At 40.4% G+C, this 25073-nt stretch overlaps 1 protein-coding gene across 4 annotated transcripts in view; it reads left to right on the forward strand.

Moving 5' to 3' along the window:
* LOC127431848 (dipeptidyl aminopeptidase-like protein 6) overlaps positions 1-25073 on the forward strand; it is a 545012-nt gene that overhangs the window by 354290 nt on the left and 165649 nt on the right. For all 4 annotated transcript variants that reach the window (XM_051682454.1, XM_051682457.1, XM_051682458.1 and 1 more), the window contains one exon: positions 20965-21079. In XM_051682454.1, the coding sequence (XP_051538414.1) occupies positions 20965-21079 (115 nt within the window). The remainder of the gene's footprint in view (positions 1-20964; positions 21080-25073) is intronic.

Here is a 25073-nt window from a genome sequence, read left to right on the forward strand (position 1 = left end):
CCAGATATGCGGTTGTTACTCAGAAATATCAGACCGCTAGATGGTGCCATTGACCAATCAGAATCTAATATTACAGAGACCCGTGTAATAATTGGAAATCGCTACAATTTTTATTACATTTACTGCCCTCAGCAGTCTGTTGCTAAATGAGATCATTTCAGCAAAGCTGATATATTAAATCAGAAATAAATGTAATTCAATTATTAGAAAAAACATGTTTACACAGACTTTTTAATGACTTTTCAAAGATTTCATTGCAATCCGAAAGGCTAATTGGTTCTAATTTAACCATACATTAAATGGAATTCCACTAATTACATTCACTAAAATTCCATTTATTAAAACAACCAAATGTGTATGCTTGTCTTTAGCTACTTATTTTCATATGAACAACTAGTCAGTAACAGCACTGCCTGATTTAAAAGGATAGTTCACATGAAAATGTTAATTCTCTCATCATTTACTCACCCTCATGCCATCCCAGATGTGAATGACTTTCTTTCTTCAGCAGAACATTAACAAAGATTTTTAGAAGAATATGTCAGCTCTGTAGGTACTTACAATGCAAGTGAATGGTGGCCAGACATTTGAAGCTCCAAAAATCACATAAAGGAATCATAAAAGTAATGAAACTAGTTCCTAATTAGAACTATTTCTCAGTTCCCAAACCTAAGTTATAGTGAGCAGCTTATGGCAGAAGCAGTAGGGTCTCGACAAGTTCATCATTAGATACCAGAGACTCTCCATCATACACACATTCTCCATACCAGCTCCATTTAACACTTTATCCATCTGTCCCCAATAAAAAATAAATGTCAGAACTTCCATTGTGCTTTTGAAAAAATAATAAACCTTGGCTGTGAGCTTTTATTTTTATCTGCTCTCTAAGGGTCATTATTTGAGAGATCTGACTGAAGTTGGTTGTCTCCTTTAAGGTATTCAATTGCACCTTTCACACACCAGATAAGCCCTGTAAAGTGTTTCTCAGAACCAAACAATCGTTTCTGAAATTATTGTTGGCCATGAGTTGTATTAGGATAAATTATAATGCTTGCATTAGGAATGTTTTGTACTGCTGACTTGAAAGAGTAGCTCAAATTCTGTCATTTACTCACCATGATGTAATTTCAAACCTGTGGCTGCCGAGCTCCAAAAACAACAAAAAACATGACACATTTGAACGCATTGAATTGAACGCTTCTTGTGGACCACTTTTATGGTTCTTTTTTGAACTTTTGAGCAGGACAGCCACTGTCAGTGCCTTCATTATATGGATCGAGCAGCATGAACATTCTGCTTAATATATTATTTTGTTCCATGGACGAAAAAAGGCGAGTTTGGAACGACATGACACATGTGGGCAAAGTGACTCCTCTATTTCAGGTAGATGTCTACTTGAATTTAGCTTCAGGCATAGATCTTGATGTGGATCAGAAGTTTTCAGAGGTTTCCTGTTGGAGATGATGGACTGTCCCTGTATTGCTGCAGGCAGAGCATGCTCTCAGACCTCTGCTTAGATCTCTTTGCCCTGTGGCTTAAAATTTGCCTGTCACCCTGAGCACCCTGTGCTAGCCCCAGGCTTTATGTTGGCCTTTCATTTGAGCACTGAAGCTCTGTAACCCTGGACTAGGACCGCAGGGCTTAGTCTTATTACTTATTCACACAGACGAGTATAAGATGAGTTGCTCCATTGTTCCTGGAACTGCAAAGCCAGCGTGTAAGGTTAGAGACATGTAATTCCAACAATATCAGATTATTTCATTATGAGTGATGTAGATTTACACTCTACAACATCAGGAAAATAAGACCCTTCCTCTCTGAACATGCCACACGTTTCACAAGTTGTTCAGTCACTTGTCATATCTAGACTGGATTACTGTAACACTTTCTTAGCCGGCCTTCCTGCATGCGCAGTTAGACCTCTGCAAATGATCCGGAATGCAGCAGCACGTCTGCTCTTCAACAAACCAAAGAGAGCGCATGCTACACCACTCCTTGTCTCTCTTCACTGGCTGCTGGTTGATGCACGTGTCAAATTCAAGGCTCTGATGCTGGCATCCAGAACAGTCACTGGGTCTGCCCCAGCATACCTAAAATAATTTCTGCAGAGCTACATTCCCACCAGAAGCCTGCGGTTGGCTAATGAGCGGTGCCTTGTTGTACCAACACAGAGGCACCAAAACACTTTCCCAGACTTTCAGTACTGCACCTAGTTGGTGGAACGACCTTCCCAACTCCATCCGTGACGCAGACGTCCTCTCTGTCTTCACAAAAACGGCTAAAAACACATTTTTCATGAGCACTTGACCATACACTCACACACACACATTATTCTAGTTGCACTCTAATCTGTCTTGGATAGTATTTTTCTGATGCAATTGAAACTATGTAATGCAGCACTTTTCGTACTGCTGTCTCTTTAAGATTAATTGCTTATGTTTGTATTATTCCTCTTTTTTTTATTTGCTTTTGATAAAAGTGTCTGCCAAATGAATACATGTAAATGAATTGTATAGATGGAAGGTTCCTGTAACTCCGCTATAAGTCGCTATGGATAAAAAAACATCTGCCTGGATGCATAATGGAATGTGGGTCTGGGAAATTCTTTAATTCTGATGACTGATGAAATATTTAAACCATCGATTAACAACCTCAGAGCTCACGGTAGGTCTGTCTTTAAAGGTTTAAAGTTATCTTTAAAATTAATTTGCCTATGGAGAAAATGAATGCTATTTTTAATTATTAAACTCAACTGTTGTGTTCTGTTTTAGTAGTAAATACCACCACCTGAGACATTCATTGATGATTCATTATACCAATGTTGATACCATAGCAAAAACTAATGTGCTGTTGAAAAAATTTTATTAAATGAAAAGAATGACAGGCAGGCAGCCTTCAAGTATTTCTTAAGTAGTTTAAGTTTTACAAGTAAACAGTAAGTAATAAAATAAAGAAAAAAGAAACGAATAGCAAAGAATAGGAAAAAAAATATTACTGAGGAACAAATGATTAATAAGCTCTTCATGTATCTAATATGTAGTGTGTGTGTGTATCTAACAACAGCATGTAGTATTCCGGTAAACACTGAGATAAAAATTCTTAAATTATTGGCATAGTCTTCGCTATTTGATTATTATAAATATAATACCTGATTCAATGCTTTCAAAGTTTAACTTTAAATCTCCTGTAACCTAATTAGCTAAATTAGTTGAAATGCTCAGCCGCATTACTGTAATCCAGAAATATACTTTACGCAAGCATGCGTACATAGTGCTTGGCCATCGCTTTGACAACGCGTGGTCCAGTTGAACATGCTTAACGTCCATTTTTGCCTTACTGTGGCGGCAACAAACCTCAATACTCAAGGGGGCAATAGAGTTACTTTCAAAAGTCTGTGCAATTAAACTGTTGGAAAAAGAGAAGATAGATTATAAAAAGTTGCTCTTTACTAAGAAATTTTGGATTAAGCTCTGTGATTATTCCAGAAGCTGAGACTGACCACTTCGTCCACTTCTGGGTCCTAGTTGACTAGAGGAAATTGAGAAGGGCTTGATGAACTGGCTCTCTGCTGTGCATTGATCAATAATGGTGTGTTACACAAGCGTTGCTCTGCTCTTTTTTTTTTGTTTTGTTCAATACTCACTGACGAGGTAGCTGCGCTGCAGGTAATGAGCCTCACTTATGGATTGTCACATTCTCCCCAATCGAACAGAAAGCCTCCATTTTAAAGCACTGGTCCGCAGAAGAACATGACTTTATTGTGTTTTACACCATTACTTGTATCAACACAGGTTAGGCAAAGGGAGGGTGAAGCAGAGCGGTACAGAAGCAGACAGCAGGTTGTTTGGGCTAATCTCAGAATATGAGAACATGGACAAAGGGTTTCTTTTTCAACGTCAATCTCACAAGGGTTATGCTAGTGTGATTTTCTATTATTCATTTATATATTGAATGCATTTCTAATGATATTTCATCAATACTTCAGATCAGCGCTACTCAACATGTGGCCCGCAACTCCGGTTGATACATTTCTACCATTGCACTGTATTAGGGATGGAAACTGGCTGATAAGAGTCATTTGTTCTGAACTTAACACTCTGTTTTGCGTTGTAGATTAAAAATAACCAGCTCATAAGACTCATTTGTTTAAGAATAGGACTTCACTGGTCATGCTGTATGTTTCGCGCACTGTTTCATGCTGTAGATTCAAAAGAACCAGCTCATCAGAGTTATCTGTTCGGACATCAGACTACATTGGTTGTGATGTATGTTTTGCTCTGTAGATTCAAAAGAACTGGCTGCTGATACAGTTGTCATCATTGTGGAAACCGCAACTCCAGTAATAACAAACATGTCTTCATGCAGTAAACCTTCGGCGACAATGAGGAGTTTGCTGCAAAGCTCATTTGCATGTAAAAACTAATGAGCTGCGACATTGCGGCAAGTTTGTAGCAAGTTTGTGACAACTATAGGTTTTTTGGAATCTACACCCCTGATGATACTGTATGGTGGTAGAAATGCATCAACTGGTAGAGATTCTGCTTTAGCATTTATACTGTCTTGAAGGCAGTGCGATTTAAAAAATCTGAGACACCAATCATAAAAATGTTGTCTACTGTGGCAGAGACGAGTGCTTCTTGTGTAGACGGCTTCGTTGATTGTAATGGGAGTGACTTTGTTTTGATGTGACAATTTAATGTCCTCTGTGAACACGGTGTAGCTTGTTTATGGTTGTCAAGCAATCTCATAACTTCTCACATTAACAGTTCAACTGAAATTTTATTGTCTGCATGAAACGGAAGTTGGCATGACTTCCGTATTATGACATTTCCTAGAGAAACAAGAAAAAAAAAATAGGGCGAGGACTTTATTTATTTATTTTATTTTTTTCTATTTTATCCATCGGTTGTTGATTTGATTGTGAAAAGTGGCCGTTGCATACTGGAGTGGAGGCAGATCTGAATATAAGTTTGCAGCTGACACAAACACACACTCTTTCCACCGTGCTGCTAGAGCCGGTTACCGGGGAAATTGAGCAGCAATCTCAACACACTGATGATCATACTGACAACATAAATGCACAAGCACATCGCGGTCTTTGCTTACGATGAGGCTGTAGCCATTGAAAACCGAGCGTGTAAAAGATCACAATACTGTAGCATTTTAAATCACTATATACTAAATGTAAAGGGAATAAACACTTACTCATGCTGTACATCCCAAGATATCTACATTTAAAAAGATGAATAAACTCCAGATGCATCAGACTCGCGTTGTATTGAGTAGTGATCACCTCAGCAATTCAGGTGTGAAATATCTCAAACAACCACAAATTCGCCATTATACCTCCTTCAAAATGTAAATTCAAGCTAGTTGGCCTGTAACCAAGAAAGTTTGGGGTAAGGAACGGGAGTTTTGGAGGAAAACAGCTGAAAATGTCTTTGTTACTGATGTAACCTTTGTTCCCTGTCTGTCACTCACTCGACGTTGTGTCGATGTAGTGACACTAGGGGTTCCTATAGGAAACGCCACAGGCGCTGAACCATGGCACGAGGTATGGAAGAGTGGACACGGGCAAGCTGCTGCATGCCTCGCAGTGAGCGCTCAACCACGTCGTGACCTTCCAGTGAGTTAGGGAAGGCATCTCCCTAGTCCCATTAAGTGTGTGGGGGGGGTAGGCACTTACCCACGTAGGCTACCGGCAGTGCTTTCCTGAACTGCTGTTAAGCAATTTCCTGCTGAGCACTTTCTAGAATAGCACTGGGAAGTGCTCTTCCCTCTCCAGGGAATCAAGGCGGGATCCTACTGGAGGGAGGTTAACATGTGTTGAATACCTCACATGGACTTCTCAACGGGGAAGTTCACATATGGAATAATACCACCGGAGGACCCTATCTACAGAGAGAGCACGCAGCCACAGTGGCCGAGGCAGAGAAAGCTCTGGCGAGAGGAAACACAGGGTTCACCTAAGAGGAAACCAAACAGTGGAAACTCATCATACAGGATTACCAAGGGGAATCACCACACATGGAGCACTGAGTCCGAGCACCTGAAAAGGGGCACACCACAAGTACTGAACCTGGTGTCATTACTCCTCCGCTGAGTTCGTCACCGAACAGTGCTTAAGAATTAAAGAGGTGTCCGGGGTTCACCGGATACGGGGAACTGTTGTGGACAATAAGGTGCACATTATCACCTTTTTAAAAAAAAAAAAAAAAAAAAAAGGGGAATGGCGCAATGCAAGCGGTACACCCAACCGGCCGCCCGGTCTACCTGCTGTTACCGTGTAACACTCGGGTCAAAACCGGGTCTATGCGTAGGTTATAAAACCTCACAAAGGTAATGGGTGTAGCCCAACCCGCAGCTCTGCATATGTCTGCTAGAGAGGCCCCCCTTGCCAGTGCCCAGGAGGACGCAACACCTCTAGTGGAGTGCACCCAGACTCCCAAGGGGCATGGCAAGTCCTGAGATTGGTATGCAAGAGAAATGGCATCCACAATCCAATGGGCTAGCCTCTGCTTGGAGACAGCTTTCCCCTTCTGCTGTCCTCCAAAACAGACAAAGAGCTGCTTTGAGCATCTAAGGCTCTGTGTGCAGTACAGATAGATTCGCAGGGCGCGAACTGGACGCGGCAACGACAAGGCCGGGTGTTCCTCCTCTGAAGGGAGCGCTTGCAGTTTCACCACCTGGTCCTGAAAAGGAGTGGTGGGAACTTTTGGGCACATAACCGGGCCGGGGTCTCAAGATCACGTGAGAATGTGCCGGCCCGAAATCCAGGCATTTGTTGGTAGCAGAGAGCGCCTCCAGGTCCCCCACCCTCTTGATTGAAGTGAGTGCCACCAGGAGGGCCATCTTCAGAGACAAAGTGCTGAGCTCGGCCTGCTCCAGGGGTTCACTGTAGGGCAGGTAGGACCACAGAGAGATCCCAAGAGGGAATCAGGTGTGGTCTAGGAGGATTCAACCTCCTCACGCCCTTGAGGAACCTGTTTATCAGGTCGTGCTGTCGTGAGGGCCTCCTGTCCAGTGTGTCATTGTAAGCTGCTATGGCAGCCACGTACACTTTCAGGGTAGAGGGAGACAGCAGTCTCTACTGCTCTTCCTGAAGGAAAGATAGCACAGACCTGACGGCACATCTCTGTGTGTCTTCCCCATGGGAAGAACACCAGTTCGCGATGAGACGCCACTTCAAGGCCCACAGCCGCCTCGTAGAGGGGGCTCTGGCCTGAGTGATCGTGCTTACCGCTAGGTCTTCCGCATCCCATCCAGGAGCCAGATGTGGAGATTCCAGAGGTCTGGCCATGGGTTCTGGGTGCTGAGAAGGTCCTGCCTCAGAGGAATGTGCCAGGGAGGTGCTACTACCAGGAGCATCAGATCCAAGAACCAAGTCCGGTTGGGCCAGTACGGCGCAACGAACAGGACTGTGGTGCACGGACTCAGCCACAGAAGCGCCCAGGGGAAGCACAACACTGCGAGGGTGACCGCTGATATGTGCCGTAAAATCCAGCCGCGTAAGTGAAAGGTGAGAGGACTAACACAATACATGCATTCGGCTCCGAAGAAAAGTGGTGCGTGGTGCACACCATCTCCTTTTATACCCGTATGTCTGGTGGCGGAGAGTGGCATGCAAATTCCACTCGCCAATTCTCATTGGCCTTCTATATTTTAAGCAAAGGTGATTGGGGCTCTCAAGATCGAACTCCTAGTGTCATTACATTGACACAATGTCGAGTGAGTGATAGACCGGGAACATGGCTTCATTTGTGAAGATTAACTACAAGCAGTTTGCCTGTCCATGTGGCAACACAACTAATCAGAACATATTCAGTGTTTAATGTACAGTTATGAGTAGCTGAATTTTAGACTAATGAGAGTTCACAGTTGGTTGGGCTACCAGGCACAATGCTGCAGAAATAGCTTGTCACTTGTCTTGGTAGTGACTGGTTAGGACAAAAAACGATTGACATGGAAGAGATGTTTTATCACACTGCGTCTGGTTAGGACAGGGTGTAATATTCTGGCTGCATAACAAACATGATCCGGTTATGAAATCATGATTACATTATTTTTTTTCAAATCACTTCTCTTGCATCGTGATCTCTATTTTATGAGGTATTTGGCGATAACCGTAAATCCCACATCAAAATCAAATATCTGGCATTTAATATTAAGTTAAAGCTGAAGAAATTTTTCTTCACTAAAATTCTTACTCCTATGCCAGCTCCTATCCCAGGGGCATCCACTGCTTTGTTCATTTAAGAAAACTGTTTTTCAGCTAGAGAGACAGAGAGAGAGAGACAGGCAGAGCACTTAGACCAAGTGGTGAGAGATGGGCTCCATTCTATACCACAGAAAAAGCAGAAAGCAGTGAGAGTGGACGGACTGAAAATGTGATTCCCCACTTTTGAGATGACTCATGAAGCATGGCTTTTTTTCTCCTCCTTCATAATGGCAAATAGAAAATGAAGGTGGGATCATATTATTTTCCAGTTAAATGGAAGAAATTGTGTTCTTTGTGTCAGACACTGTAGTGACTTTTAGCAAATGGCTTCTGATGCTCTCCTGGCTACTCTATTGGGTATTGCCAGGCAATTGCAACCTGACAGAAATCTGAGAACAATGCTTTAAATTGTGGGTCATTGGCAATGTTCAGAATGGAATGCTAACAAACTGCACATTATACACTTACTGAGCACTTTATTAGGAACACCTGTACACCTACTTATGCAATTATTTAATCAGCCAATCGTGCGGCAGCAAGGCAATGCATAAAATCTTGTAGATATGGGTCAGGAGCTTCAGTTAATGTTCACAACCATCAGAATGGAGAAAAAATGTAATCTGAGCTGGTTTGAGTACTCTGTAACTGCTGATCTCCTGGGATTTTCACACACAACAGTCTCTAGAATTTACTTAGAATGGTGCCGAAATATAAAAACATCCAGTGAGGGGCAGTTCTGCGGACAGAAATGCCTTGTTGATGAGAGAGGTCAATGGAGATTGGCCAGACTGGTTCAAGTTGACAGAAAGGCTACGGTAAGTCAGATAACCACTCTGTAGAGAATAGCATCTCGGAATGTACAACACGTCAAACCTTGAGGTGGATGGGCTACAACAGCAGAAGACCTCGTCAGGCACTTTATTATGACCATAGTGTTCAGTGCTCAGTGAGTGTATACTGTATACTACATACTACAGTATGTTTTAAAAATAGTACTACATTAAAAGTATGCAATATGCAACATTAAATATTTTCGTGGTTGTAGTTTTTATACTATTGAAAGATATAGCTGGAGTGTAACAGTGCCCGCCCACTTTTTCAGCTGTCTTGGTTCCAGAAGTTTTTTTTTTTTGCCCATTACTTTTTCCATAGAAATTTCATGAAAATTCTTCATAAAAGAGCCATGAACCAAACAAACCAGCTCCGAGGTGAATCACAACATTACAAACTTTGATTTGAAGCTTAAGTTTTTGAAGATAGAACAAAAAGACAAAGGTAAAAGATTGTGTACTTAACGTATTTCATGTGGGAATGAACTACAATCCCATGAAACACTGTGAATGAAGTAATCAAATAATAATAAACAAAACATACAAAAAATATACAAAAGTATATTGTCTGTTTATTGCAGAGTATTTATATAGTACACAAATATAAGTAGTTTGAGAGTGGAGGGAGACTGATTCGATTAAGGAGCTTTGAGCACACAAATTTATTTTGGACAACGCAACAAACCGGGATATGATGTTAAAAATAGCGGGAGGTCTTCTGGTGCAAGTAAATAATACATCTCAAATAGCAAATAATATTATATAAAAAATTGTATATTGTCTACTCACTTTCCTGCAACAATAAAACTCACAGCTTTGAAATTTGTATCCTTTGAATTGAGCCAAGATGTCATCGTGTGAAGTTTTGATCTCCTATTGGTAACGCGTCCTCTCGTCATACAAATTCACGGTTCAGAGTTCACCAAGCTTGAACTTTGGTATGCGGTGTAGTACAATTTCTTCGCATTAGCTTGCGTTTCTGGTCTGCTGCATTGGGTTGCATTTGAATGGAAGTGAATGGAGCGCAAAGTGTTTTGTGACCGCCCCATCACAGTGCGTCATGGGAATCGGCGGTCGCTGCATACATCTTTTATTGCATTTTGTTTGTGGTGTGTGATGATGAGGAGGGCGTGGCTGGGCCATGATTGAGCATGGCCCACACTGAATCAGCTGTTCAGTGGGAGATCGAGATAAGGGGAGGCCAGAGACACTGGTAGGAGAGAGAGAGAGAGATGCATGTGGCCACGCTGCATATGTGTCTTTTGTTCAAGTTCATTGTTTAAGTTAATTTATGCATTAAAAGTTTGTTGATTGTTCAGCCAGTTCCTGCCTCTTCCTTGCCCAAACCTTTACCTGTTACATGGTGATTCTCTGATTGGTGGATAATTTTCCTTAAGGTTCATGGGAAGTGTAGTTCCTTACCAGAAATTCTGCTAGTTGAAAGTTGAAATAATGTGGACTGATGGCTTCAGCAGAAGCATGCACCATTGATTAACAACTAACAAGCTCGTGGTAGGTCTGTCTTTAATGGTTTGTAAGTTATCATTGAAAATCTATTTCCGTGTGTGTAAAATACAAATCAATAGGATTGTTATCAAATTTTATTTTGCATTTTAATCTAATTTTTGTAAAACGCCTGAGCTTTTCCTTAACTCATTTAATTGGACAGTCAAGAGTTGTTAAATCTTGACTGATTACTTCCAGTTAATTTGTCAGAGCTGTAATGAAATGTCAATTTAAGTACATTGCACTGTAGCAGTGTGCTCTGGTTGTTTACTGCACATTTTAGGAAATGTAGTAGCACTATTATACCATCATAATGATGCCATTAGTAGTACCATTAGCATTTGGGAAATAATCATTAGGGATATGTTTTAAAAGGTACATTTTGCTTGGCCGTAGTACAAAGAAAATATTTAAACTGGCTACGTACAACTTCAAGACCAAGCAGAAGCCTCTGTCAATGTGCAAGCGGCACTTTTTCTACAGTTAGTACCTACTTAACAATATATGCTGCACCAAAAATCAGGTAGTCATCACATAATTCATATATTTAAGAACAAATCTGATAAGCTTTATAATGTTTCCTGTGATACTGCATAGATGGCCAGTGAAAATATTACCACAAAGTGTCAGCAACTCCTTTAGTTGATGCCACAATTGTACAGGGTGACGGCATCCCAGTGATGATCCCCACTATATCCCGCACTCTGGCAAAAGCAACATGCGTTATTCCCATCTCGCTTGCCTGCAGTGAAGTTTCTCACTTCAGAATCGCTTTAAAGCAGCCTTGCATTTCCATCTTCAGGGGGAGAAGGACACCAGGCTTATGTGCATCTCAAGCTGTAGAGAAACACTGGACACATCTGACTTAACGTCGGCAGCAAAACATTGTGTTGAATGTTCTACTTGAAATAAGATTGCCATCAATTGAAAAACAATATCCAATATCTCACTTAAGTAACCTCTTACATTTAGAGATTTTCCATCACTTAGAATGTCACAGTATGCACCTTCACCTAACCAGTGATTCTGCTTACTGTTGACGCAGGGAACCCTGATATTCACTATTGCAGCACTATCAATGACATTTTGCCTTTCGGAAAAGTGCAGGATGTGCAAGTATCAGAGTTGTTCCTGCCGATGAGAAGCTTTCAGGAGGAGTAGCGGTAGGGGAACATGTGCCGTCTCAAATAAGCCTCGCACATCTCACTGAGCATGATGGAGAACACTTAACACTTGAGCTGAGCTCTCTGCTCTTATGGAAGCAGGTACCGTAAAGCCGTTCTGCACATTAAAGAGATGAGCGCTCAGCAAGTGTGTTGCTTCAGGAGCGATAATATTCTACTTAAGAATATATTATAGCTCCCTGCCATGGCATGTGTTTGTTTTCAGTATCCTGGGATGACATTAACTGCTTTGAGATGGTTTAGGGACTCGTTAAAAACTCAACCTCCTGTGACTGGCTTTTAAAAAAATTACATTTGTTGCATTTTGACATTGTAAACTAAGACTTGTAATATGGATCATGAATTTGGATCGATGAGCCACATTTAAAGCCTTTGTAAAATAGCCAATATACATACACCTGTGACTGCACATCATGCGACTTCTACACTGTAAATGTTTTTTTGTTAAATTTACGGTAAATTACCAGCAGCTGTGATTAACCAAACATTTAGCGTAAAAAATAGGGTGACCATGTTTTAGGCTTTACAGAATGTAATTTTGATGTCTGTATATATTTCACAGTTCATTACTGTTTATATTATTAAATGAAACACTAACATTCTGGAACTATAAAAATCTGCTTTTCACTTTGTAATGTATTGTTATTCAGTGTAGTAATTGCAGAAAGACACATGATTACAAAGTTCAACAGAATTTTACTGTACAATTACATCTATTGTCTTGTTAAATTTATCATTTTTTACCGTGTATTTTAAGGGAACTATCCGTTAAAGGTTTTTTATTTTTTTTTTACTGTAGCATTTTTAGTCTTTTTCCATATTGCTGTTCCTGCCACTTCAAGCGTAATAAAACAACTTAACCATAGTAAAATCACTGTTAAACACGACCTCTCTTGACATTATTTTAAAGGAATATACAGGGTTCAATACAAGTTTAGCTCAATCGACAGCATTTGTGGGCATAATATTGATTACCTCAAAAAGAAATTGACTCATCCCTCTTTTTTCTTAAAAAAAAAAAAGAAAAAAAACAGTGAGGCACTTACATTGGAAGTGAATGGGGCCAATTTTTAGAGTTTAAAGGCAGAAATGTGAAGCTCATAATTTTATAAAAGCACTTTATTTTGTAAACTTGTATAATTTGAGTTTACGGTCTTAAATGGTCAGGGCAATTTTTATTTATTTTTTTACGATTGTATATAACTTTACATAGAAACGGTTAGTAAGCAATTTTGTCATACTAAAATCATGTTAACACGTTAGGGCTGTCAAATAAAAATTAGAATTTCGAATATTCATCAATTCATCGAATTTAAGAAAAAAATGCACATTCAAATGCTAAAACTGTGTATTAGAATTTGATTTGTGCCAAGCATTGACGATGACTTCAGATCGATCACATTCTTGCACTAAAGGCTAGGCAACAAATACAGTTTAACAGAAAGCAGCTGAAAGCACATGTTTACAAAGAAAAACAAATGGATGGATGCAAAGTGTTTGTGAACAGCCCCTTACAGTTGGTGGAGGTCTTTGGCCGTTGTGTCTTGCTCTCTTATAAGCGTTTCTCAGATTAAGCAATGAGCTTTCAGGAAAGATGTTCAACTTGGAAATGTATGTCTCAAGATCCTCGCGTTCGGTTCCAGTCTGTAACAACGTCAATTAAAGAATCAGCTGACTTTAAAATTCTAATTATTCGAATTTTGAAAATATTTAAGGTAACAATTTGAATTTAGTTTATCTGCCCAGTTGACAGCCCTATAACACACATTTTTTTTTACATCTTGTCGCTGTACTTTTTAAACAATGAGTATTTTAATGTTTATGAATTGGCCCCATTTACTTCCATTGGTGGCTCACTATAACCCAGAATCTTGCTTTTATTAAAGAAAAGTAAAAAAAAACAAACAAGCATGATTTTAGACATCTTGTGGCTATACTTTTGAAACAAATGAGTATTTTAACATTTACAAATTGGCCCCATTTACTTCCATTGGTGCCTCACTATAACCCAGATTATTGCTTTTATTAAAGCAAAATCTAAATGACTTTTTGTGGTAATCAACATAATGCCACAAATGCTGTCGATTGAGCTTAATTGTTACTGAGCCTGGAATATTCCTTAACTAGTCCTTCGTAACCAGACTTAACTATAGGCATAAAGTCTGATCCACATTGAAGCTTATTCTGGCTAAAAATGGCCAACTGTGACAGGAAGGGGCAGTCAAAACATGTAAAATGGCCAATCCACAGTTAATTTTTTGTACGGGACATTTAGGAACAGTTTAATGTGAAATTTAAATATAACCCAAGGAGCAAAGCAGAATATACAGGTGTGCTCAATGTATCTTGTTAACTTGCTGTTAATTGTCACAATAAAACTCTTCAAAGATTTGACATCATGATTCTTGGGGATTTTGACAAATCCAATGACATGTTCTTCTTCAAAATTGCTTATTGTAGCAGCATCAGTACTTGTAAATGGGACTTTGTTTGCTAGAGGACTGATTAAAAACGTGTTGCTTAAATCTGGCCAATCAAGGTAGAGCTTACTAGATCGAGAAAGCTCTTGCCATTTTTGTGTATGGAACGCATCAGACAGTCCATGAACAGCTCACTACAGATACTTTTCGGTGGACTTGAAGCACAAAGGTCAACCATGAAAGATGGCAAAATATATTTTGTTTATCTTGAGCTGCGATGTAACAAAAATTGGAAGTCTTGGCAGGTAATGTAAGACAATGAAGATTAGCAATGCAAATGTTCTCTATTTAACAAAGTCCGCCTCTGCCCTGAATCTCAATTAAAGCAAATGATAGCACACTATTGATTCAAGCATGCTAAGTGGCTTTGTAAATATTTTCAAGTTCATTGTGTGACACCAATGTGCTCATGGCAATGAAGTTGTGAAATTGGATACATCTTTACACAGAAAAGTGAAGCAAGCAATTTGATCACACTAAAATAATGTTTTGCACGCATATTTTTACATCTTGTGGATGTACTTTTGAAACAGTGTGTATTTTAACATTTACGAATTGGCCCCATGCACTTGCATTGTAAGTGCCTCACTGGAACCCAGTTTCTTGCTTTTATTAAAGGCTTAGTAAATATTTTCAAGTCCAGTGTGTGCCACCAATAAGTTAACAGTTTTAATGTTGTACAATCAAGCCTTTATCCTCATTAGAGGAAGTTGTTTTTATGCAGGATGATGCTGATCTCTTGTGCCAATGACGTCAGATTATCATGATGTTTTATGATGATACTCACCAGCTCTGTGTGTTTGTTATTTATTGATGCAAATCTGTTTTCCATTCAACTACAACTCAAATGTTGAGGAAGCAGCAGTGCAGTTTTCAATTGTGTAATTCAGGACGTACATATCCCTGAAGTACCCACAGCGCTGCAGCTGATTATGCTAAGTGTCAAAGACAGAAATACAGCCTATACATTCACCTCGCCTTTGCCTCCTGTATCTGCTCACGTTGTTTTTCTGAGTCATGCTCGGGCTGTAGTGTGTCTTCAAGTGTGTGTTTGTATATTTTCTTTTGGCTTTGCAAGCTGTAGTCTCTTCCAATCAGGGAATAAACTATGGAGTACTCCACTTCTCTCTGGGGTTATCAATAGATCTGTATTCCTTTCACACCTGTCAATCAATTCTTTCGCTTTTATTTTATTTTATTTATTTATTTTCTGTACCCTCTCTTCACGCACACAACATGTCAGTAGTTTGTGCGTGCGTGCGTGTGTGTGTGTGTGTGTGTGTGTGTTTTGTTTTGTGTATTGTGTTGTATGTATGAAAGCACACTCTTGTTTGCGGCCAGCGTGGGTTTGTTGTATTGTTTTGAGTTGTTGGTGAAAAATATAAAATGATTATGGTGTTCTGGACAGCAGCCATTATTAGTTATAATAGCTCTCCTGGTTAGAAAGTGTTGCAGTGGTTTAATGAAAAGCAGAGAGCTAGTCATATACAGGCTTGTGGTGTTCTCAAATGAGGTCCCAATTCAGTGAGGTACTCTAATGCTGTAATAGCACAGTGATTATGATAATGGCTAGGGGTGGATGACATGCATCTGGATTGTCCCTTGCTGTTCCCATTCTGTCCTTCATGTATTTTTCTCATGAGAAAGAGGCCAGGTGGGGAATTTACTGGACTATTGGAAATGGCTGATGGTCTAAACTCTCAAAATGAAGTTGGAAACATCATATTTTTATCTAGAAAGGTAAAGTTTGTCGAGACAAATTTTGGTGTTGACTTGACAAAGCCTGGTCTAACATTTTTAAAACGTTTAAGCTTTAAAGTTAGACAGACGAACAGCTAGATAGATACTGTATATAGAACATTACATCATTGTAAGTCTAATGGGATTTTTCGGATATTTGATCGTCTGCTGTGCAAAAACAATCATTTTGATCAGTTAGAAAAGATATGACAGAAAAGTCAGAACAGGCTGAAGGTCAGTGCTGTGTTTGGTGAATGTAGCTCTCAAGATCTAGGAGTTACAATTGATCATTTTGGTTTAAGGATTTGAGATTTTTTTTTGGGGGGGGGGGAATGCTAAACCACCAACACAACTCTTTCAAAGGTTATTTTTGAAAGATTTTATGCCACTGACCTGGCAAGTTTTTCCTCAGAACGCTCATTTTAGCTGCCTGGTATCCTTGCTGTTATCAGACTACCGACTTGCGCTGCTTTCAAGTGCACCTGGGTTGTTCATACTTGAGAGGTTGGAAGTCGTAAATACGATGTGATGTGATTTTTGTCAGAAATAATCTACCTGTTTCAGAATATTATATTTATTTATCTTTTTTTCACTACTGACAAAGCCAAGAAGCTTTTTTAGAACCAATACAACAAAATGAAGAGCAAAGCCACGATTAGGTGTGTAATAGGTTGCTCCGATACCAAAATTTTGGCTTTGGTACTATACCAGCCCTGGTACCTTGGTATCGATACTAAATCAATACTATAATCAACAAATAAAAGGCCTTTTTATGAAATTACACAGAAAACGACTTGATTAAAAGAACTGCATAAAGTTTTACAGATTCAAATGATGCGTTTTCACTTTTTATTTTTCTGGATTCCATGTTAAATGTTTTAATTAAATGTAATGATCAAATGGTGTTTAATCAAATTGATGCATACCGTTTTAATCAAATAAAAATATCATTTTTTTTACAAAAATTGCAATTGTATTTTTGGTCAAATAAAATGCTGCACAACAGAGGTTCACAGTATTAATGAAAAAAAATCTGATTACCTGTGGTGCAGGGCTGCTTGCGTTTGTGATATTGCTTACAGATAATAATGCAACCAATTAATATTACATAATTATTATTATGAGTATTATTGCTACTTTTTGAATATTACATTTTTATACAATAGTTATATTTTTCTATCTTCAATTTCACGCATCCAGTTGAATAGAGCTTTCATGTTAGCGGGACTTTTATTTTGACAGACCTTTTGAGGTCATCCTGTTTTGACGGGTTATATCAATCTTCCCATTAATGCTGGGACAATCCCATCGTGACTCGCGAGCTGAAATCTCCGAGCTGCACCCGAGGAGTTCATTTAAGTGTTAAAAGCCATTTATACTCTAAAAATACTGCATGAAAATTAAACACCAGTAGTGTGTGTGCATGCGTGCGTCTGTGTGGTGGTGGTGGGGGGGGAGTCATATGACAGAGCAGCACCTCTTGTTCATTCTGTAGTGTGCAGTGCATGTGACTGTATATTATTTAATTAAATGACATCCTTCAGCTGTTCAATGGTCACAATTGACCACTTTTTTATTCTATTGTCAAACTGTCATTGATTTAATCTCAAAACGGTCAGATCTAATATTTTGCTAATGACATCATACTGTAATATTGTAGCGAAATTAGCAACAAGATGATATCGTACCGTTTTAATTTTTTTGGTATTGTGGTACTTCGTCAGTACCGGTAAACCGCAACTGTCTAGCTCTGTCTGTTTTGTTTGGTTGTTTATGAGTGTGTGCAATGATCAGACTCATTTCTAATAAAAATTATCTTAATGTGTTCCAGGTCTTCGTTAAGAAGCAGAGCATTTTGAATGAAATGTGCTCACCTTTCTAATTATCATTCAGACAGAATATGTGGGGCAGGAGAGGGTGAAAGACGCTATTGGTGGTTAGTGCTGTAAACGCTGTGTCTATTCACAAATGGCTCTACATCTCTTTCTGCATGCTAGAAAGGAAGAGTCTGCCTGTGTGACCAAAAGACAGAGAAAGACCGTGTTTAAGGAGAGAGAGAGAGAGAGATCAAGAGAAAGGGACTTTAATGAGTCCTTGTAATGGGTGTCTTGGTAAACAGGCTCTGGCCACTGTTATCTACAGACTAATGATCTCTGCAGCGCTATTCAATTAGGACAGGAACAAGGTCACTAAGAGCTCAGGCCTTTAAAGAGTTTAATGCTGCCCCCACCGCTAGACTTTCACTCCATTAGTTGAGTCCAATAAAAACGTCAGCTGCAGGAACACAGGACAGCGCATGGTACTTTCACAACTCCATTTGCATTTGTTCTGATTTAAATTTGAAATGCTCTGTCTGACAGTTTTATATTTGTGCTGGCTATATTTTCGTGTTTCTTCCATATGAGCATACTGATCTAACTGTGAATTTGGCAAAAGGAGGTGAAATTGGTCTGTGCTTACCAAAATTCAGAAACCCCAGTGGTTAAAGCTGAAAGTGTTGTAGACCTGAAATGTCCACAGGGTGGCACCAAAAGCAAGTTGTATATTTAGTTATAAATGAAGTAATACATTCAACAGGAAAGCATAATTTATTAACTCTACCCCCTAACCAAATCCCCAACCCTAAACCTAACCATCAGTACTTCATGATTTCCATTGGACTAGAACCTGTGTCTAGAAATGAACCTAATTACTTCCTTATTTGGGACTAGAACCCATGTCTAGAAGTGAACCCAATTACTTCCTTGTTTTTCATGGGACTAGAACCCATGTCAAGAAGTGAACCTAGTTACTTCCTGGTTTCTGATTATTTCCTGGTTTCTAGGGTTGTCAAATTAAAATTAGAAATTCAAATATTCATTGAATTTAAGAAAAAATGTAAATTCGAATGATAAAACTGTGCATTCGAATTTTGGATGTGTGCCAAGCACTGACGATGACTTCAGATTGATCACTTTCTTGCACTAAAAAAGGCTAGACACAGCGCAACAAATACAGTTTAACAGGAAGCAGGTGTCTCGAGATGCTTTTTAAAGTTATTTTTAATTAGACACAGCATAAAAAAAAAAAAAAAACAGCATCCCTGCACAAGATGCTGAACAAGCAAAAACAAAAAAACATGTTTACAAAGAAAAACAAATGGATGGTTGCGAAAGCGTTTGGTGTGAACAGCCCCTTACAGTTGGTGGAAGTCTTTGGCCATTGCCAAAGACCTCTCTTATAAGCTTTTCTCAGATTAAGCAATGAGTATTTTAAACGCTTTGTCAGGAAAGGAGTTCAACTTGGAAATGTGTGTCTGTCTAGGACTTAACACGATTACTTCCTGGTTCAAGATTCAAGTTGCACTGTTAAAGTTTGTGACAATTATGGTTTATTTAAAATACAAAGGTGAAACATACATTAAAACTGTTGTGCCAGATGTGAAGAGGGTGGAGAATTTAGGCGTTCATCAGGTGTTTAGACAAAAGTCTTCTGCACAAGATGCTTCTGTGCTTCCTCGCTTAAGCGTCCTCCTGTAAGCTTCCTTTGTCCTCTGTTATTGCCTCTGTTATTCGCAGTGCATTTAGAAAATTGATGCATCCTTCATAATGGCAGAATTTGATGGGTTTCTTGGTCACGGCTCAAAGATGAAGGAGAAAGGAACTGAGGATGCACAATTTAAGAAATGAGAAGCACTCCAGGACTGAACACAATTGCTTCCTGGTTTACATGGGACTAGAACACGTGTCTCAGAGTGAACATGACTACTTCCTGGTGTCCCTGGGACTAGAACAAACATGTGTTTTGGAGTGAAAACGATCACTTTTTGGTTTCATTGAGACTAAAACCCGTTTCTAGGAGTGAACAGGATTACTTTCTGGTTTCCATGGGACTAGAACTCATGTCTAGGACTGAACACTAATACTTCCTGGTTTACATGAGACTAGAACCCATGTCTTGAAGGTTGCTCATACAACAAAAACCCATCTGTCTCTAGACTGGTTGCCTACTGAAGCTAAGCAGGGTTAAGCCTGGTTGGTGCCTGGATGGGAGACCTCCCCATTGGCCCTTATCAATCATGGCCTTCTAATAATCCCCATCCATGAATTGGTACCATCACTCTACTCTTTTCTCACCACCAAAGGCTGGTGTGTGTTAAGCATTCTGGTGCACTATGGCTGCCGTCCAGGTGGATGCTGCACACTGGAGGTGGTTGAGGAGAGTCCCCTGTTTCCTATGTAAAGAGAGTGTAGTGTCAGAAAGCATCATTTGAGTGTAAAATTCATTCATTCAACAAGCTATCAGCAACACAGGGAAAGGTGAACACATTTAAACTGATGCAAAAAATGTTTTATTTAAATTATTTCAGGATACATGAACATTCAGAAGCAGCGTCTCGATTTCCTGTGTGATCATGTTGGTATGAGTGGTATTCATAAGTCATAAGAATTAATCCTCTCTGCTTCTTTAATGAACATACAGGTTTGATTTATTGAGTGTGTTGTCTGTATTTAAACTTGTCTTAACTTGTCTCTTTGATTTATCTGTAGTTGGAAATAGCTTGCTGCTGTCAAGCTTTGATGTTTTTATGTGGGGAAGTTGCATTAATTTATCACATTTGTTTCATTTAGAGTTACTGCAAAGCATTTAAGCTCAACATTAATGAACAATTTGTCTTGAATTTGGACAAAATTGCTGTGTTGTAGCTCTACATAATTCATATGCATGAAACATGAACTAAATATGAATGATGAAAGCTTTAGAGCCTTTAGAAGTTAAAATGCCCTCAAGTTTTTCATAACTTTAAACATTAACCATTACATCTTCTATCAGAGAAGTTTAAAATGACAACACATACTGTAGGCTATGCTCACTGACACTGGTTTTGTAGAGATGATGGCAGAATTTGTTGTTGGCCAACAGCAGTTTCCCTTGAGGCACTGCTCACCGACAACTGTCCTTGACTAACCTCACATTTGCATTCATCGACTCACATGCTTTCTCTCTGTGTGCATCTCTTTCTGTAGGAGCTGGTGGGCAGTAACCCTCCGCAGAGAAACTGGAAGGGAATAGCGATCGCACTGCTTGTTATTCTGGTCATCTGCTCTCTGATCGTCACCTCTGTCATTCTTTTGACTCCAGGTATGCTGCCTGGAGCAAAGGCCACAAGCCTCGTGGCAACAGTGCACACACACAGCACAGTACACTACTGCAACACACTCTAACAGTACTGTAAACAAACCAACACAATGCTTACATACAGGTGCACAGTGCTATTACAGACACAGCCTCGCGTCAACACATTCTGCCAAAACACCATGAATATTTTCCCAAAAAATCTTGGCTTGGTACTTTTTCTGTGAATTAAATCACAAATTATGTTTTCACATTCAGTGGCCCCAAAAAGACACTTGAAGCTACACTATAACACACTTGTCATTGCATTAGAAACAAAACCTCAAAGGAAGTGGCATCTGCAAACAATTGCCACAAGAGCTTTTCTCAGAACTAACTTCACTTTTCTGAGCCATTTTTGCAATGGTGTAAGGGTGACACCATTGCAATGTATGAGAAGGTGCACCATTCACCATTAGTGAATATGAAGTCAGTTTCCTTCAAGTTCACAAATGTGTCCTAGCAGAGTAACAACAGGTGGTGTTCATCACATTCATGTTTCAGTACTGTTTGACAACCAGAAAGTGTAACACATGTTAGTTCTGCCTACTAACAGCTCTTTGGAGATGGACATGAGCATGGTCCCACACCTCCTCGCTCCGCCTGAGCCAGTCATTGATGGCCGGTAGCTCTGTGGGTTCTCCAGACCAGGGGAATAGAGGCTACACACACATTGAAAGGGGGTAATGCCCGTGGATGGTTTCTGAAGGGAGTTCTGGGCGTACTCGGCCCAAAGTAGATAACGGCTCCAGTCAGCCTGGTTCTGGTGACATTAGATTCTGAGAAAGCACGTGATCTCCTGGTTTATGCGCTCTGTCTGGCCGTTTGATTGAGGATGGTAACCTGAAGTGAGACTGATGTTGATGTTGAGTTGTTGAAAGAACGCCTTCCAGACCCAGGATGTAAACTGTGGATCCCTGTCGGAGACGATGTCTTCAGGTAATCCGTAGAAGCGAAACACCTGATGCATTAGATGTTCTGCAGTCTCAAAGGCTGTGGGGAGCTTGGGCAGAGGGATTAATCGACATGACTTAGAGAATCGATTAATGACAGTAAGAATGACGGTGTTACATTGAGAGAAAGGGAGATCAGTGATGGTGATGTGAGACCAAGGACGATGGGGAATTGGTAGAGGTTGGAGGAGTCCTGCAGGAAGTTGCCTGGAGGATTTGTTTGCTGCACAGGTGGGACAGTTGATGATGTAAGCAATGGTTTCCGCCTGCATAGTGTTCCACTAGAAATGGTTCCAAAGCAGTTGTAGTGTGGCTGCGATACCTAGGTGTCCGGAACTGGTGGTAGTATGGACCCATTGTAAGGTCTTTTCTCGAAGGAGTCGTGGAACGTAGGTTTTCTCAGGAGGGCAGTCAGGGGATGTCAGGTCCTGAATCTGAGCTTGGGCGATTTCGGTCATAATATCCCATTGAACCGGAGTCAAGACTAGTGACGTGGGGATGATGGGTTCAGATGTCTGGTTCTGCGTGTCAGACTCAGACGAGAGAGCATTGGCTTTGGAATTTTTGGAACCTGGACGATAGGTAATGGTGAAACTGAATCGAGTAAAGAACAACGCCCACCTAGCCTGCCTTGGATTCAGTCTTTTAGCAGAGTGTAGATATTCAAGGTTTCGATGGTCTGTTAGCCAGCAATTCTCGGTTGCCCACATCGTAGTTTTGCTTTGCAGGAGATGGCTTACGGGAAAAGTTTGCGCAAGGGTAGAGTTTCAGGGACGTTCCATGATGTTGTGAGAATGGCTCCGATTCCCATGTTAGAGGCGTCCACTTCAACCGTGAAAGGAGTGTTGGGGTCAGGATGGTGCAGGTGAAGTGAGACTTCAGGTTCTTGATGGCTTGGAGGGTCGTTGCATGCCATCACAGTTTGGAGCCCCCTCCCCTTAACATGGACGTCAGCGGGGCAGCGACTGAACTGAAATTTCGGATAAATTGCCTGTAGAAATTGGCAAACCTTAGGAAGCATTGCAACTCCTTCACGGAAGTAGGTTGAGGCCAGTTTAGTACCGCACATACTAAATGGTTACCCCCTCTGGGCTGATGACATAGCCAAGGAAAGACACAGAGGTCTGATGGAACTCACTTCTCGGCTTTGGCGTAGACTTGGTGGTGGATCAGACACTGAAGGACTGCTCGAACATGGGTGATGTTCTTCCAGAGAGTTTGAATAAGGATATCGTCGATGTAGACAATAACCCACCAGTTAAGCATGTCTCTGAAGACATCATTAATGAATGACTGGAAGACCGAAGGACTGTTGGCCAGTCCAAAAGGCATGACCAGATATTTGTAGTGGCCACTGCTGGTGGAGAATGCTGTCTTCCATTTGTCCCCCTCCTTGATGCGTATGAGGTTGTATGCACTGCGAGGGTCGAGCTTGGTAAAGTATCTTGCGGTGTGTAACTGTTCAAGTGCTGCTGGAACCAGAGGTAAAGGATAATGGAACTTTACCGTAATGTCATCGAGAGCACGGTAATCAATGCAAGGACGGAGCCCACCATCCTTCTTGCCAAAGAAGAAGAACCCAGCTGCCGCTGAAGCTGTTCTTCCTCAATGTAGTTTTTCATAGCCTCAGACTCGGGTTCAGACAAAGTAAAGATCATGCCTTGTGGTAATGTAGTGCCGGGCAACAGTTCAATAGCACAATCGCTGGAATGGTGAGGAGGACCTCGAACCCTCACAAGACCATATAGCGGTAGCCCAGTCCGCTGGATCTGTAGTTGGCAAAGTCTTCTGTAAAACAGACTCCGGAGAACGGAGGTTAAGATCCATATGCGGTTTAATAGTAAATGTGCAACTCATACACAGACAGGCAGGGTAAATCACCAGTAATGGAACAGCGTAGGCAGACGAGAGACGTAGTCATAAACGGGCAAAGTTCAGGGCAGGCAGCAAACAATCACAGTAAGAGTCCAGGTAAACGATAGGTAAACAAGGCAGGCAGCAGTATAAACGGTGGGTAACAGGCAGAAGTCAAATGCAGGCAGGCAGTATAAACAGAGGTAAATGCTCAGAAATGTTAGCAGGATCAAAACAAGACTTTGCAATGACTATTGTTTGAACAGCGCTTAAATAGCCTATGAAATAGGGAATAGGTGTGAGTGTAATCAGTCCAGGTTGGCATACTGGGAAGTGTAGTTTGTGGTGCCCTCAGAACTCGGGTGAGGGAGACCTCTGGTGGTGAGCAAGAGTAGTCCTTGAGTTCGTAACAAAGCATCCAAAAAGCGACAATACTATATGCAAATATATTCATGCATTTTTGGCTTAAAGGGACAGTTTAAGCCAAACCCTAAGCTACCCTCAGGAAGACTAGTGTATAAGGATTTAGATTTTGGATTTTTTGGGGCCACTGTATATGACACAACCTTGCAATCAAAATTAGCACTTGTGAAGGCTTCTTCATGTACCAAAACTATTTACATTAAAACTAGTTTGATCATTTTGTAGTCCAAAGCAGAATTTTCATGTTTAATTGAAATGAAAATGCTGACACGTAAATGTGTGAAAAGCTCTACAAACTATGCTTAACCTTAGGTTAACATCATTTTCATCACTGGGTCAATGCCACTTTTGCTGTAACCCTAGGCAGGGCTCAACTCTAAGGATTTTTTCTACTGGCCCGGTTGGGCCAGTGCTTCAGATTTTTACTGGCCCTGCCAAAATTTTCACTGGACCCAACACAAAAATGACAAATAGCTGTTTTTACAATCATGGCTTTAAAAAATATGTCCGAAGATTTGATTATTGGCTGTGAGAACAGACTTACTACTAAATCAGTTGTGATGTGTAATATACAGTAGGTAGATATTAGGTGTAACGAGGCAGACGTGGAATGAGGATCTAAATGCAGCTTTTAATGGAAACCAAAAAAAAAAGTAGCTCAGAATAGAATGAAACAAAACACGGGAAACCAAGCACAGAACATGACAACACATGTGAAGACTGACAAAGAA

Source organism: Myxocyprinus asiaticus, chromosome 41 (assembly GCF_019703515.2).
Source record: "Myxocyprinus asiaticus isolate MX2 ecotype Aquarium Trade chromosome 41, UBuf_Myxa_2, whole genome shotgun sequence".
In the NCBI taxonomy this organism is placed as follows: domain Eukaryota; kingdom Metazoa; phylum Chordata; class Actinopteri; order Cypriniformes; family Catostomidae; genus Myxocyprinus; species Myxocyprinus asiaticus.